Raw genomic sequence first — 15,271 nt, 5'->3', positions numbered from 1 at the left:
GTTGTATTGCAATGGTGCCCAACAGCCCCAGCTGGGATTGGGGCCCCAACGTATTAGGCACACACACACACACACACACACACACACACACAGAATTTCTACTTCACTGAGCTTAGAAGCTAAAGAGAAAAGACAGATAAAAGGTGGGAACGGAGAAGTATTATTGTCCCTATTTATAAATGGAGAACTGAAGCACCAGGAGATTAAGTGACTTGTCCAAGATCACATGGAAAGTATGTGGCAGAGCTGGGAACTGAACCTGATTCTGAACCTCGGCATAGTGCCTAAACCACAAGCTCATCCTTCCTCTCATTTCTGAGATTATTTGCCATTATCCTTGCAGAATAAGGGCTGGAAATGACAGAGCAGATAGGGTAAAGACAGAGAGATGGTGAGAAGAAAGAATGCTTCTCCTTCACAAATAGAATGTCCACTTCTCTATTATGATCAGATTTTTAACATTCTGTCCAAGTCCTTATTCCTGAAGTTGGATTTTCTCCCTCAACATATTAATACCAAGTGACATTTGCATTTCAACAAGAATGGGACGAGACAGCCACTAGGCATCCTTATAACAAATATACAGAATTTAAAATAATGATCGCTGAGTTTATCTTCACCATCCTCCTTGCCTCCGGTGCTACGCTGAGATCTGATTATCTCATTGAAATAGCAATGGATTATTGAAGAAGAAGAAGAAGAAGAAGAAGAAAAGAAAAGCCCAATCTGTTCCTTCACTGTGCCACTGTGCATGCATACATTATTGTTATTATTTTATTGCTGTAGACTGTGGCAAAAAAACCCTTGTTGAGCCACAAAAAAATACTCTGTGGAAAATGAGAGATGGAAGGAACATTTGTTGCTGCATGTAAAATCTGTGGTTCTCAGGAATATATATATATTTGTCTTGCATGCAGTTAATTTAATTAAGATATTCTTTGTAGACTTATGGGTTCCAATACTTAACTCCCCTTATACCAACCAGTTCCACACCGGTGTGACTCCATACTTTTAAGAATTTAAAGAAGTTTTGTCCTTTAACAGTGGGATTGATTATGGCCACTATGTAGATTTCAGGCCAGCTAGTATAATTTAGTTGGATGATTTAGTTGGTGTTGGTCCTGCTTTGAGCAGGGGATTGGACTAGGTGACCTCCTGAGGTCTCTTCCAACCCTAATATTCTATGATTCTATAAATCCGCGTAACACCATTGAAGTCAATGAAGCTATGCCAATTTATATAGCGGAGAATATGAACATTCATATACTTGGTCAAATTGGTTCTACTCTCATTTAAGTCAATGGTAATTTTGCCATTCATATAAATTGCAGCAGGATCAAGCCAAGAGCACTGTATTATGTACCTGTTTTACTAATAACATGATTATGTGAGACTTCTTTGAATGCTATCTTTCTTGGACATAATTTTTCTATTGTTGTCAAGTCTTTCATCTATATTTTAGTAGTCTTCACAAAACTGAATATTCCAGTGTGACAGTACACTTTTTGGATCCCTTAACTCAAAAATGTCTGACATACTGAGCTCCTTTTAAAAGACAATGTTTGCAGAAGAATATGAAAATAAGTTTACATAATTACAAAATCATGCAGACCTTTTAAAAATAAATATTGATAAAGACTAGGAAATGGAACAGTTAGAACATAAATCAGTCATACAGAATAATAAACATCTTGGAGTAGTAATAAAATGAGTATATCCACTGATGGAGATTGAGAACTGAGTGTATAATGATGTTGTAATGTCTGTGTGAGTCACCAGGCAACCTGAATCAATAGCTTTGATAGGTGTGAAATGTCCCCATTCATCTCCAAGGGATGAAGATTCTGAAGCCTAATGATGATGGTTTAAATGTCAGCACTGTTAACTACTTCACTGTTGACAAAAGAAGGCAAGGAAGAAGAGGGACAATGCGATAATAAAAATCTGTAAATCTTGTGTGAGTGGCATCTCAAGTAGGTGGGTCTTATGTGACCCAGGGACTTCTTGATGCCAACCGGCATAGGGCATAGAGGGTGCATAGGACTTTACTGGGATCCCCTAGGTTGGATATAAGCATAATAATTCACTAAAAGGTGGCATGTGAACAGGGACAGCTCTATGTTTTTTGCCGCCCCAAGCACAGCAGTCAGGCGGGCTTTGGTGGCATGCATGCGGGCGGTCTGTGGTCACGCGGATTCAGCGGCGTTTTTGCGGGTGGTCTGCCGGTCCCGCGGCTTCGGCGTACTTCCCGCCGAATTGCTGCCGAAACCGCAGGACTGGCCGCCGGCAGACCTACCGCAGGCATGCCGCTGAAGCCCACCTGACTGCTGCCCTCACAGCGACCGACACGCCGCCTCTTGCAGCTTGCCGGCCTAGGCATGCATTTACTGCACTGGTGCCTGGAGCCGCCCCTGCATGTGAAGTCCCTATCGAGAGGAAGTAGCCCACTTTTCATGATAATATTGCTAAATGTGAGGATGGATTTAAGGAAGTATGTGTCTATACTGAAAATTATGTTCTTAAGGCAGGTAACTAGGAGGTGACGTGTATGACACAGGCTTTTTTCAGGCTGTGAGTAAGAGACATTCATCCCTCTGTCTGGCCAATGTGTATTGTGTGCTTATTTGAATACTGAGCCAGATGCTGATTAAGAGATTGAAAAATCTACAAGAAAGGAGTATACAGGGGAAAACAATCAGCAGGGGGTGTCCTGTTTATGTAGAAGGACAATGCACTGTTCTGGTATGTCTGGGGGTGCAAAGAGACACCCCGGATCTTTCAATAAGGAAGCATGCTGACAGTGTGACCTGTTTCATGAATAGAAGATCACAACCAAACTTGGCTGAAAAATGTTAAAAGGGCTTTGGGCGAGCATTGCCGTACAAGACACGACAGTATCTAGTTAAGTAAGTCTAGGTTCTAGAATGTGTGCTATGGTTTTATTTTATATGTAACGATTTTTTTCCAATATGTCGACTTCCTATCGCTTGAATCTCTATACTTTGTTTAAAAGACTTTTACTTGTTTTCACTATAAACATCTTGAAGTGCTATGTGTAAAGCAGAATGGCAATCTGAGGAGAAACTGGTAAACCGAGTGTCCTGTTTCTTTGGAACCAGAGAAACTGTGAATGAGGGTCTAGAAGAACAGGGGCTGGACACTCAAGGGAGTCATTTGGTGGGCTCAGGAGTTGGAGTGTGCCTATCGCTGATCTAGAGACAGAGAGAGAGAGAGCAGGCGTAGCGTGGAATGCCTGTGTTGCCTGTGACTAGTGGAGTTTGGGGAGCTGACCCCTGGAAGGCACAGCCAAAACTTCTTCATGCTAAGGGCAGGTGTAGCACAATGCCTCATAACCCTGGGTATGCCTGGGAACAGTCACAGCTTGATTTGTGGGTGGAGCTTTGGAGAGGATCCGTTCATATTTGGACAGTATTTGGTTCTGCCATGCGGGCAGGGGACTGGACTCGATGACCTCTCAAGGTCCCTTCCAGTCCTAGAATCTATGGATCTATGAATCTATATTTTTGCCCCCTAATCTGATTCCTGACTGGAACTGAGCTTCCAGAGTTCATGAGAGAGAGGGAAGGCAGTGTTTACACAGCATATATTGAGTGTCTTCATGCATTCTAGCATGTTTTGAATATGGGGGTAGGCTGAGGACAAGGGCAAGGATGATGGATCTGTGAGCATGCAGGCCATGCAATAGGTGGAGGACTTGGTCCAGAATTAAAGCCGAGATAATAACAGAATGTAATTATTTTAATTGTTTGTTTCCTCGGCAACCTAGATTCCAGTGTATCAGTCTTTTAAAATGCTTAATATGTGGCTATTTGTCATTGACACAGCTGCTGTTAATCATTCATTTAATGGCAAGATCTTTATTACTGAAATACTAAAATTCTAGATTATACCTAGAGTCTATTAGATCAAATATGACCTGGTTTTATTTTAATTTTATTTTAAAATGCTACCTCAGGCTGCATTCTACATTATCTTGTGTTCATTCTTCAGGTCAAATACAGCTGCTGATTCATGCATGGTATAATTAATTTAAGCATCATTTGAGGTTGCTATAATTAATATAATTACATCATAAATATATGACAAATAGACCAATTGCTTTCAAACCTTTAAAAGTCAATGCAAATTTAGGGGTTGACTTTGTTGGGAGAAGGATTGGGAGCTTAACATAGACAATCCAAATAAACAGCAGAAAAGAAGAGGCAAATTGTTTGGTTAATGGACTATAAACATCAGAAATAGGCATGCTAATTTTCACATTTGGAAATGCACATTGAGTGAAAACTTCAGTTAGCAGACAATCCTCTGAAAATTGGAAGATAGTCACACATTTCTCATGATATATAACTTTCTATTTTTCCTTTTTGAATTCCACAGCTTAGAAGTATGTTGATGCCCAATATCTTGCTTTCTTGTAGCACTTCAAACATGTCTTTTTTTTTTTCCTGGGGTTCAAAGTCAGCAGCGTGTATTGCTTAACAATAAAGGCTCTCCTAAAGAAAAGCTGCTTACTCACTGGTTCATGAGAATAAGTACTGTTAGTTTTAGTAATTGCCTCTCTTTTAAAGAAAGGAATTATGATGCTGACATATTTATCAATCACAAACAGTAATAATGGAACATTTTACCTGTGTTGCATCTCAGGAGTGGCAGCAGAATGACTAGTTTCCATAGCAACATCATCTCCACTTTCCAAGGTCAAAAATCCCTCCCATCCAATCAGCAGAGAATAAAATATATCTTCCTGGAACTGTCTTTATAGTCTGAAAAAAAAAAAAAAAAGGGTAAAAGATGTTGAATCGTTAAAATGTAAATATAAACCAAATACCCAGAGCCAGGATTTCCCTTGTGGGGTTGCCATTTCCAGCTGCACTGTTGGACAGCCTGCCTCTAAATGGGGCATAACTAGTGCAGGGAAGCTCACTGCAGTGTAAAGGTGATTCTCAGATGCCATAGACCTGAAATATAGGCTTCTTGTAATGCCATGCCTCCTCCCAGCTGTAGTAGGAAGAAGGGTATGGCCAGAGGAAAGGGGTCATGGCTGGGATTCCCCAATGGCTTCCCCCATGGCTGGGATTCCTTAACAGCAGTTTCCATCCCTTGAGGCCATTTGCTGCTGAGCAGACCTCAGGCACAGAAGCACGAGCCTCATGTTTATGCATGTATGGTCTCACTTATATAGCAATAGGGTCTATCAACAGGTCCCTACAGATTCTTTCTACCACTTAACAGCTGAAAATCAGCCCTGGGAAACAGCCCATGTAAGTCCTACGTGTACCTTAGGTTCCATTAATCTCTCAAAATGTCACTCTAGAACAGGGAGTTCTCAAACTGGGGGTCAGGACCCCTCAGGGGATCACAAAGTTATTACATAGGGGGTTGTGAGCTGTCAACTTCCAACCCAAACCCCACTTTGCCTCCAGCATTTAGAATGGTGTTAAATATATAAAAGAGTGTTTTTAATTTGTAAGGGGGGTTGCACTCAGAAGTTTGCTGTGTGAAAGGGGTCACCAGTACAAAAGTTTGAGAACCACTGCTCTAGAGGGACTTAAATCGGGCATAGGCCTTTCATGGACCCTTGGCACAGGAATGAATTTCCCCAGCTAAGAAGTCAGTAGAATCTTTATGGATCTCTTCAGAGAGCCACTAGCTGGATGGGGAACAGTGCATGTGCATAAATAGGCTAATCACACCCCCAAATGCTGCCTACACTCTAATGCTCCTAGATGGTTCTTGTCTTGGAATTGGCTGGAATACAAATGGAGTTCCTACAACTCACGCAACTTCTGCTCTCATGCATGTATACACAAAAGCCAGAATTTGGCCCATATTCCAAATGCATATGGCCCCGTTGTCCCACTGCAATAAGTAAATGTCCCACTGAAATTAGGAGCTTTTCAGGGTGAGAATCCAGTGTATGTTCTTTAATATAAAAGATTTTATTTTATAAGGGGGATGGATAAAAGTTAATGTCAGATAAGAATTCTGAAAACAAGTGTTCATATTTGTGTGGGTTTTCAAATTACAGATTACTAGACTCTTTAATTCTTCACTTACTCATACAAACAATAGGATTTCATAGAAGCTCAGTTTTGTGATCTTCTTTAAACACCTTAAATCAGTTGTATTAGTCACCAAAAAAACAAAACAAAAAACCCCACAAACCTTGACAAATGTTGTAGTATGCCACATTATTCCACATGCTAAATACACTCCAGGGAAGGAAATGCCACAAATACCACCTTAATGTTAATTTTACTGGCCAATGGTGATTGGCCAGTTTTAATGAGGACCTTCTTGGTTACCTCCCTTAAATTTTTATTAGTATATTTGAAAACTATAAAAGAAATAACATCTGCTAAGCCTGGTCTACACTGTGGGGGGTTGATCTAAGTTACGCAACTTCAGCTACGTGAATAACTGAAGTTGACGTACTTAGATCTACTCACCGCAGTGTCTTCACTGCAGTGAGTTAACTGCTGACGCTCTCTTGTCGACTCTACCTGTGCCTCTTGCCCTGGTGGAGTAACAGAGATGATGAAGAGCGCTGGATCGTATCTAGACCCCCGCTGGATTGATCGCTGCCCGCCAATCCAGCGGGTAGTATAGACATACCCTTCATAACTAAAGATGGGACTTATGGGAAAAAAATATCTATACATTCCATATGGGGTTTTGCTAGGGGACTGTGAGCATCTCACCCAAGCTATGAGCAAACCCAGAGTTCCCCCTACACTTGAATGAATCCAGGACCCATCAGAGAACCCTCCATAATGCCCTAGGAGCTGGGGACATGGTGCTGAAAGGCAGTGGCTCTTCCATCTTCACCATGGGGCAGAGGAGATGCATTGGCAGATCTAGGGGAATGAACAGGGAATGAACGTGAATTGTAACTTTCACAATTAAGGTAAAAGCAATATAATATCATACTATAACAATCTTTTTTTTTTTTTGAAGGGTTATTCTTCAGAAATAAAACATGTTTCCCCAAGGGTTTAAATAACAATTTGCTCTAATTTCCTCTGACATTTCAGTCATTGTATGATGAATTAAATCAAGAAAAAAGGATCAGTTTGGCCTTTACTCCCAAAAGGCAAATTAGTAATTTATTGTTGGGAATCAGTTCATTAAAAAGTCAAAACCGGAACGCACTCGATAAAGTGGGCCTATCAAATTAGAAAATCATTCTGGACCTTTTAAGTGCTGAAAATTGTCCAGTGACAAATTAGATTTATGATCTACATTTAGGGCCCAATTCTCCTTTCCTTTGTATCACTTTACAGCAGTGTGGATCCATTTATTTCAGTGGAGTTAATTTACACTGATGTAAGCAAGAAGTAAGATTTAAGAGAATGAGAGATGCTGGGTGCTCGACACTTTTGAAAATCACCCAACTTATTCAAGTAACTAAATATGGACTTAGGAATCTAACTTTCAAAACTTGGCCTTAATGGATTGCAGGTGCATTGTCATAATAGACAAACAATCTGATTCTGCACGGTTTCTGCATTAGGTGTTGTTTGCAGGAGCGCCGCCAGCTTTTCTGCCGCTTTAGGCGGCGGAAGGTCCCACCCCGAAATGCCGCCCCCACAGAGGCGGCGGAAGGTCCCGCCGCCAAAATACCACCGCGGTCACCACCCCCCAAATTGTAGTGTTTTAGGCGACCGCCTAGGTCGCCTAATGGGTTGCGCCTGCCCTGGTTGTTTGCACCTGCACAAAGTGGTTGTAAAATGCTACCAAATCAGAATTCACAGTATACGTACCCTACTAATAGCACCTATCTTCCAAATGATTTCACCTAAAATGTATCTCAAAAGGTGAATTTTTAGACAGTTAGGAATATGTGAAAACAAGGTATTATCAAGGATCTAGAAGTGGGTAAGAATATCTTGCCCAATCTGAAACTACAGTGGTAATTTTGTATAGGTATGTCCTAAACCTTAAGGATTAGGCCTGGACTGTTGTGCAGGTGTGCATTGGGTGGGGGAGGGAATAAAGGACATAGCCTGTGTCAGGGCTTAGCAGAATTGCAGTCCCTCTGCTTACTGGGAGTATAGTGACTGCTCTTTCCCATCTCCCCTGAGGATGTACAACACACTGAAGAGGGGTGGGGAGGGGTGGAAAAGGAGTTGTATCTCAGCTTCACCTTCAGACATGTCAGACAGGAGTTCAGTGGCCAACTTGGGGAGAGTATGTCGCACACATGCCTTCTTAAAGGTTTCTTCAAGCGCCAATGTATCAGGGAGCTGGAAGCATTGTATCTCTTCAAATGACATTGGTGCCCCCCCCCCCTCATCTGAGGCGATGCAGCTCCATACTACCCCAAAAACAGGGCTGTGTCTGATGCACAGTTGAGTCTTGCTTTACTATTTTTAGCTTTCAGAGAGTGGCAGTTAAATATTAATCTATGAGTATATAAATGTCTTGTGGTTTCTGGAAAAAAGAAACCTAGTACAGGTAGTCAGGTTGTTCTGCTGAAGCATGTAATAATGCCCATTTAAACTGCATCTAAACATGAGTCTCTTGTAACACAGATGCACATGCTGCTGCCAATAGCAAGAATACATATCCAGTAATCATGGTATTCATATAAGCTAAAGATATTTATCAATGTTCTGACTTGTAACTGCTCTCCCACTTCTAACCTCAAACCCACAAGTTATTGCACATGATAATAAAAAAAATAAATAAAAATCTACTTTCTTTAGGTAGCCCAACTATTTTACGTATTTAAATTCTGCCAGAAACAAAGACCTTACGGGCAAACAAGTACTTAATAATTTTTACAACAGCTTTCCAACAACAGCTTCCATGGGATTATTTACTGTCAAACTAAATCAAGAATAAATGAAAAAACCCTGAAATATTTATAGTCGGAGAAAATCTGGTTCAGACTAGAACCCCAGTCTGGCATTAAATCAGGCAAAGTAACAAGATAAATCGTGCCGTCATACTCTTTGTTTTCTGGATGTAACACTATCACTTATTATAATTGTTACGCCATACTTTAAACACACAATCTACTTAGATAAAAAAACAAGGCATGCTAAATATGATCTTGGGGGAGACATTTTTCCCAAAGAAGTACTGGTTGCATGTCCATTTATTAACAGCATGTAATGTATACAAATATGTTTGTTACAAATGTAGTCAGTACCAGTGTTTTTCTGCTTTCCCATTAGAGCAAACAAATCAATGGAAAAGAACTCACTCATCAGATATTATATTCTAGTTGTCACTTACTTCCTCTCCTTTTGACATTGGAGGGGGGAAATTACTAATAGTCATATGTGGGAGTTACATGGTTATGGGTTGGTATATATAGTTGCACGCTTGAGATGAATATATCTATATAGCCTGATGGATAAAAAGATAGCTGAAGTGGGTATAAAGGAACTACACACAGACAATCGCTAAAGGCCCAATTCTGCCACCCTTAGTCAGATTGTGTAGCGTGTTACTGTGTGACTGATACTTTTGAGATTTTTTTTCACAGACAATAATCTGCCCAGCTCTGTTGGAAAGGATGGATACAGTGTAATATACTCATGAATTACTTCTGTCTCGGCATCTAGAATATTGATTATTTGGGGCCAAATTCAGGCCTGGTGTAAACAAATGTATTGACTCCCGTGACATTGTGTTCAGTGTGATGCGGTAGATAAAGGGAAAATTATTTTGTGCCTTAAGGCCAAAGTTTGAAATGTGATTGCTCTTCTCTTAGACAGGAAGAAGCATATAAGATATAGATTTATTTCATCACTAGGATGAGCTGACATGTATATAATGAAATAGCATAACAATACTCAGTAGATTTGTGTTTTGAGTTGTTTTCTAAAACTTTATTTTGTTACTAACTTTTCTTTTTGCATAACCCATTTGCTAGTTTTAGGCTTGGTCTACACTGGCACTTTTGCTGTTAAAACTTTTGTCGCTGAAGGGTGTGAAGCCCCCCACCCCGAACGGCAAAAGTTTTAGCAACGAAAAGTGCAGGTGTAGACAGAACTTTGTCGGCGAGAGCTGCTCTCCTGTCATTGAAGCTACTGCCCCTCGTTGGGGGTGGTTTTATTTTGTCGCTGGGAGAAAGCTCTCCCAGTGACAAAGAGCAACTATACTGCTTACCTTACAATGGCGCAGCTTCAGTGGCACATTGTAAGGTACACAGGATAGACATAGTCTTAGTCTGGGCCAGGGTCATTTCTGGTGACGTAACAGATTTCCATGAAAATGTGCAACCTTTCTCATGTCTGCTGTGATTGTCTATTAGTTTTCTAAAAGGGAAAGACAGTCACTTCAGGTGGAAAACTGACATTTTACAGAGGAGAACATTGTTGGGCAATGAAAATTACAAGATTTTACTCTTAGGGCTTGGCTACACTTGCGAGTCACAGCGCAGTAAAGGAGCCCCGGGCGCACTAGCTCACTCCTCGTCCACACTGGCAAGGCATGTAGAGCGCTCTGACTCCGCGGCTACAGCGTGGCTGGTACTCCACCTCAGCGAGAGGAATAGCATTTGCGGCACCTTGGCTACAATGCCCGGGTGTCAGTGTGAATGAGGTGTTGCATTACTGCGCTCTGATCGGCCTCCAGAAACATCCCATAATCCCCTTAAGTCAAGTGGCCACTCTTGTCATTGTTTTGATCTCCTGTAGGAATGTGGAAATGCCCTTTCAAAGCTCCATTTCTGACAGCCAGCATGCAAGCCGTTACTGTGGAATGCCGTGTGAGAGAGAGAGAGGTGGGGCGAAGGGGGAGGTCTGCTGCTGTCTGAACTTACAAGACAGCATGCTGACATGCTCTCAGCCCCCCCAAAACCCACTCTCTCTCCCCCCACATACACACAACACACTTCCTGTCACACTCCACCCCACCCCTCCCATTTGAAAAGCACGTTGCAGTCACTTGCATGCTGGGATAGCTACCCATAATGCACCACTCCCAATACCGCTGCAAATGCCGCAAATGTGGCCACACCAGTGCGCTTGAAGCTGTCAGTGTGGACAGATTGCAGAACTTTCCCTACTGCGCTCTACGAAGGCTGGTTTAACTCAAAGCGCTCTACATCTGCAAGTGTAGCCATGCCCTTAGTTAAATACAAGCACATTGACAGTTATACCTACGATAAAATGTTGTGCCATGACTGCAGAAATAGTAACACTTTGATCTGAAGAGGAAAAATAGAGTGTTTAACAGTAGAGGACGTAGGCCAAATTCAGTAGTGATGCTAATGATGGGACCAAAATATACATCCGTGAGAGTGCATTGGCATAATTCACATGGCAAGGAGATGAAGTGTGGAAGCGTAGCAGGAAGAGAGAAAGAAGGATATGATAGAGTGTGTGTCTAAAACTAGGAGGAGATAAGTTAGCAGTGTGCTTATCTTACTCTTCTTAATAGCCTGTGTTGGAGGATTTTATTCTGCAATCCCGACCTTCCCTCCCATCCACTTACCCAAATATCTCTGTCATGATATCTAACTATGAATTTGGCCTATAATACCTATTTCTCTCTTTCATGTACTCAGCTACCAGGAAAGAAGCTGAAGTCTGTCCCAGCCAGGCTTATACTCTTTATTCCTGATCTCTATATTGTCTCCTGAGCACTTGATTTATGGCATCTAATGCGAATTGTCTCATGAATGCCAATGATATACAGATACATTTTTCTTTTCAAACTCTTCATCCCTCAGACACTCTGCATTCAGACTCCTTCCCAGGTAGCCATAACAGAATGAATAGGAAATGCTTGTAACTATATGGAGCAAAGGCAAAGGTGAGCAGTTCTATTGATTCTGAGAAGATTTACCTACATTGCTATGGCATTTATTGCTTATTTCCAAATTATTGAATCATATCTTGTTGGGGGAGCGGGGGGTGGGGGGGGGAATTACTATTTGCCTAAGGTTTCCCTGATACTGATGGCTCCTGTTTCCTCCCTTGTTGCGAAAGGAACTGGGTCACCATTGGTTTTACCTTCCAGACTACTACTGTAAACTGTTTCTGTGGAGCTGAAAATACTCTGGCTTGTTTCTAATTCAAATTTAGTATACAAAGTCTCGGGGGCGGGGGGGTTATTTTTGATAATACTTTTTGCCTTCAGTGGACATTCCTAACTCCCAACACCTCAGTGGGATACGCATGTACCTGTTGATAGAATATATGCTGTCATTTCTTTCGACCTCCTTTGTTAAACACTAGCGGCCAAGTTCTACCCTTGAATATGTGACTGCAGCTTCTCTTGGTTCACTTTTACCACTGACTTCACTAGTATTTGCATGTGCGCATCCAAAGGCAAAATCTGGCTCCCAGGGAAATTCCACCGTATGGCTCTATGGTGCCTGTGGATGAATAAGATAGTTTCAATACTCCTCCTACCTCTAAAATGCTATAGGCTTCACTTTAGAAATTCCTTTCTAAAGGACTGGCAGGTCTCTTCCTCAGCTGAACCCATTTCTCCATTGATAGTGAAGATGCAGCCCCAGCATTTTACCAGGCTGATCTATGGATCCAAGATGCTGTGTAAATGCAAAATTACTATTGGATAAAAGAAGGAAAAACAAATTTTGTTATGACATAATGTTTTTGGCCTTGCTTTTTCCAGGGGCAGTGCAACTTAAAATGGGCTATGTGCAACCCTCCAGTATTTAATGCTCTAGAGCTTGGATTGTGTATGTCTCATAGCCAAACAAGGAAAGTAATATAGGTATAAATTAGCTAGTTGTGCTTTACAATTCAGTCTCTAGAGTTTCTAATCACACACTGAAGAATGTGTGTATACTTTGCATGCACAGTTATGGGACTGCACACATCATATTTAAGATATATGAGCAAATTACCAGTGGGCAATCTAGATGATCAAATGCACCTGTAGCTATTACAAGTGCAAATACAAACAAGAATATTGTTCTCCCAAATTATGCATGAATGCCCACAATTATGAATAGATGAACCTCTGTATAAAAGAACAAAAGTTAACAGTTTGTAATCAGTTGCTGCATTTAACACAATTATTCAGAATAAGAGCTATAAACTCCAGCACGTTGCATTGCTCACAAATAGCATAAAAATATCTTTTAAGAGTAAACTGCTTCAGCAATAAGTCATAATGAAAATAGCTGTTGTAAGACAATCACAACCCTTGGGCTTAACCCAAGCCTTTGGAAAAGCATAGTGAAGGTACAGTTATCTCATAAATACCATGCTCTTTGAAGCTGATTTACTAGTACTTTGAATTTTCTTCAGTTGATACACAGTATGCAATGACAGTAATCATTCTAAAAGGGTTGTCTCCTGGGCACAAAAAAGAAAAGAAAAGAAATTGCTTCGCATACTCAGATTTCAGTATCACTGGCAGTTTTCCCCTATAACATAGACGATCTAGACATATTAGCTTTCTCTCTTTTTTTGAAGACTGTACCAACAAAGGTATAATTTAGGTCAATCATCCCAACTCCAGAAACTTTTTGGACTGTAAAGTTATCAGGTTTATCGTTTTCACTCTAGTTTGTGTGATGTTTGATAAATAAAGGCTGAGATTCTCCCTTGTGCTGTGCTGATGCAAAGTTGGCCCTAAAGTTGGTGTAGTGGCTCCGAGGCCCCTGCTCCCTTATGTCAGTGCAGGGACAAGACTGAGAGTTAAGGGAGAATGGATTGGGCTTCCCTGTACCCCACTGATCCCTTATTGGCCTTTTTTGGGTTGGCAGCTGACATAATTTATAGCAGCCGTCAGGCTGCTCTAAGTTACACAAATGAGATTGGATTGATATCTGGCCAGCTTTGCAACCCTTCCCTTCTAGAGATGCACTGTATGCTCACTGGCTTCAGCAAAGGATCAGCTCCAATCCATTTACATTTCAAAGTTTACCCTATGAACATCCTTCACATTTAGGAAATTTCCTACTTTTAAAAATGAAAATATTTTATTTTTTCAAAGTGATCAATATGAAAAAGAAATCTATTGATATCAGTGAATGATAGTGTAGTGCTAAGATACCCATATCATTCAAATCTTCTCAAAGCTGGGCTGTTACATTTCTGTTTTAATCATTATTGCTTTTAAATTAAATCTCTGTTTTTCCCCCCCAAAATTGTGCAAAGCTGCCCATCTAAATCCCATTGAATTCAGTGGAAAGACTTATTGATTTCAATGGGTTTTGTATTAGGCCTTATACTGTGTGCTTCTTGCTGCAGACTTTGTGGCCTCTTATTTATTTTTCAGTACCTACAAAAGACAATTTATGAGATCTAGCTTTTATATTAACACATAAGGCCTGACCCAAACCCCACTGAAGACAATGGACAGGCCCAAAGTCAAGAAGGTACTTGGCAGTAGTTTCTATTCTGAACTGTCTCTAGCTCATGGCAGCTTCATTCCCATTACAGTACCTGCTGAGCAGATATCACTCACTGTAGAGTTTGCTTAAATGAGAGATGGTCAAATAGTATTTGTCAATTAATGTATCTGATTTTCATGGATTTTTTCTATTAAAATATTCACTAACTGATTATTTCCCCATTAATTACCCAGCTTTACCCTAAGCAGTGGCAAAAGTAATGCTTCCTATTATAACTGTGCTCCCAAAATACCCAGTTAGGAATGGGATGCTGGGGCTTGCCTGTGCTCCACTGATCCCTGGCTGACTTACCAGCCTTTTGCGCTGCTACAGGGTTCCAGTTCCAGAACCATTATCATTGTTTATTACCTACATCCTCTTGAACCTGACAATGGCCAATGCCCATTTACAAGAAGCAGCAGCATTTTAATCCCCCAATACCTCTAAAGGTAACCCCAGGAAGAGCAAAGTCCTCGTATAACCCAGTTGTGATTGTGCCCCAGTTCCAAACCCAGCCCCATTTGCATCTCACTGGTCTGCAAACCAGTCCCTAGCTTCAGAAGCAACAGCTACTACTAAGTATATCAGTGAAACATGTTCCCTAACAAAAATTCAAAACAGGAGTAAGTGTGGCAGACCTAGACAATAGGTTGCTAGCCTGTAACTCTTTTTAGAAACGAAATCAAACTGAAGTGAGACAAAGTGCAGTAATTATATGTCTTATGTTGCTTGATAGAAAAACAGAGGCCACACAAATGCTTCCGGAGGCAATATGGATAATGTACAGAAACAATTGCAGCAGTGATAGCAGTGTTTAGTGATGTGTGCCACGCTTCCTCCAACCAAGGAACAGCTACTCTAATTTAAACCCTAATATTTCTGTAGGTGACATATACAATGGTTCACCAACAGTTTGGC

General features: G+C 41.0%; 1 protein-coding gene across 1 annotated transcript in view; it reads right to left on the bottom strand.

Moving 5' to 3' along the window:
- The window catches only part of CNTN6 (contactin 6), a 221,956-nt gene that overhangs the window by 172,281 nt on the left and 34,404 nt on the right, over window positions 1-15,271 (bottom strand). Inside the window, exon 2 of the mRNA XM_054033268.1 lies at window positions 4,650-4,784. Coding sequence (XP_053889243.1) covers window positions 4,650-4,704 — 55 coding nt within the window. The 5' untranslated portion in view covers window positions 4,705-4,784. The remainder of the gene's footprint in view (window positions 1-4,649; window positions 4,785-15,271) is intronic.

Source organism: Malaclemys terrapin, chromosome 7 (assembly GCF_027887155.1).
Source record: "Malaclemys terrapin pileata isolate rMalTer1 chromosome 7, rMalTer1.hap1, whole genome shotgun sequence".
Lineage (NCBI taxonomy): Eukaryota > Metazoa > Chordata > Testudines > Emydidae > Malaclemys > Malaclemys terrapin.
The sequence above is the reverse complement of the archived record's forward strand: the minus strand, read 5'-3'. Positions and strand labels throughout refer to the sequence as shown.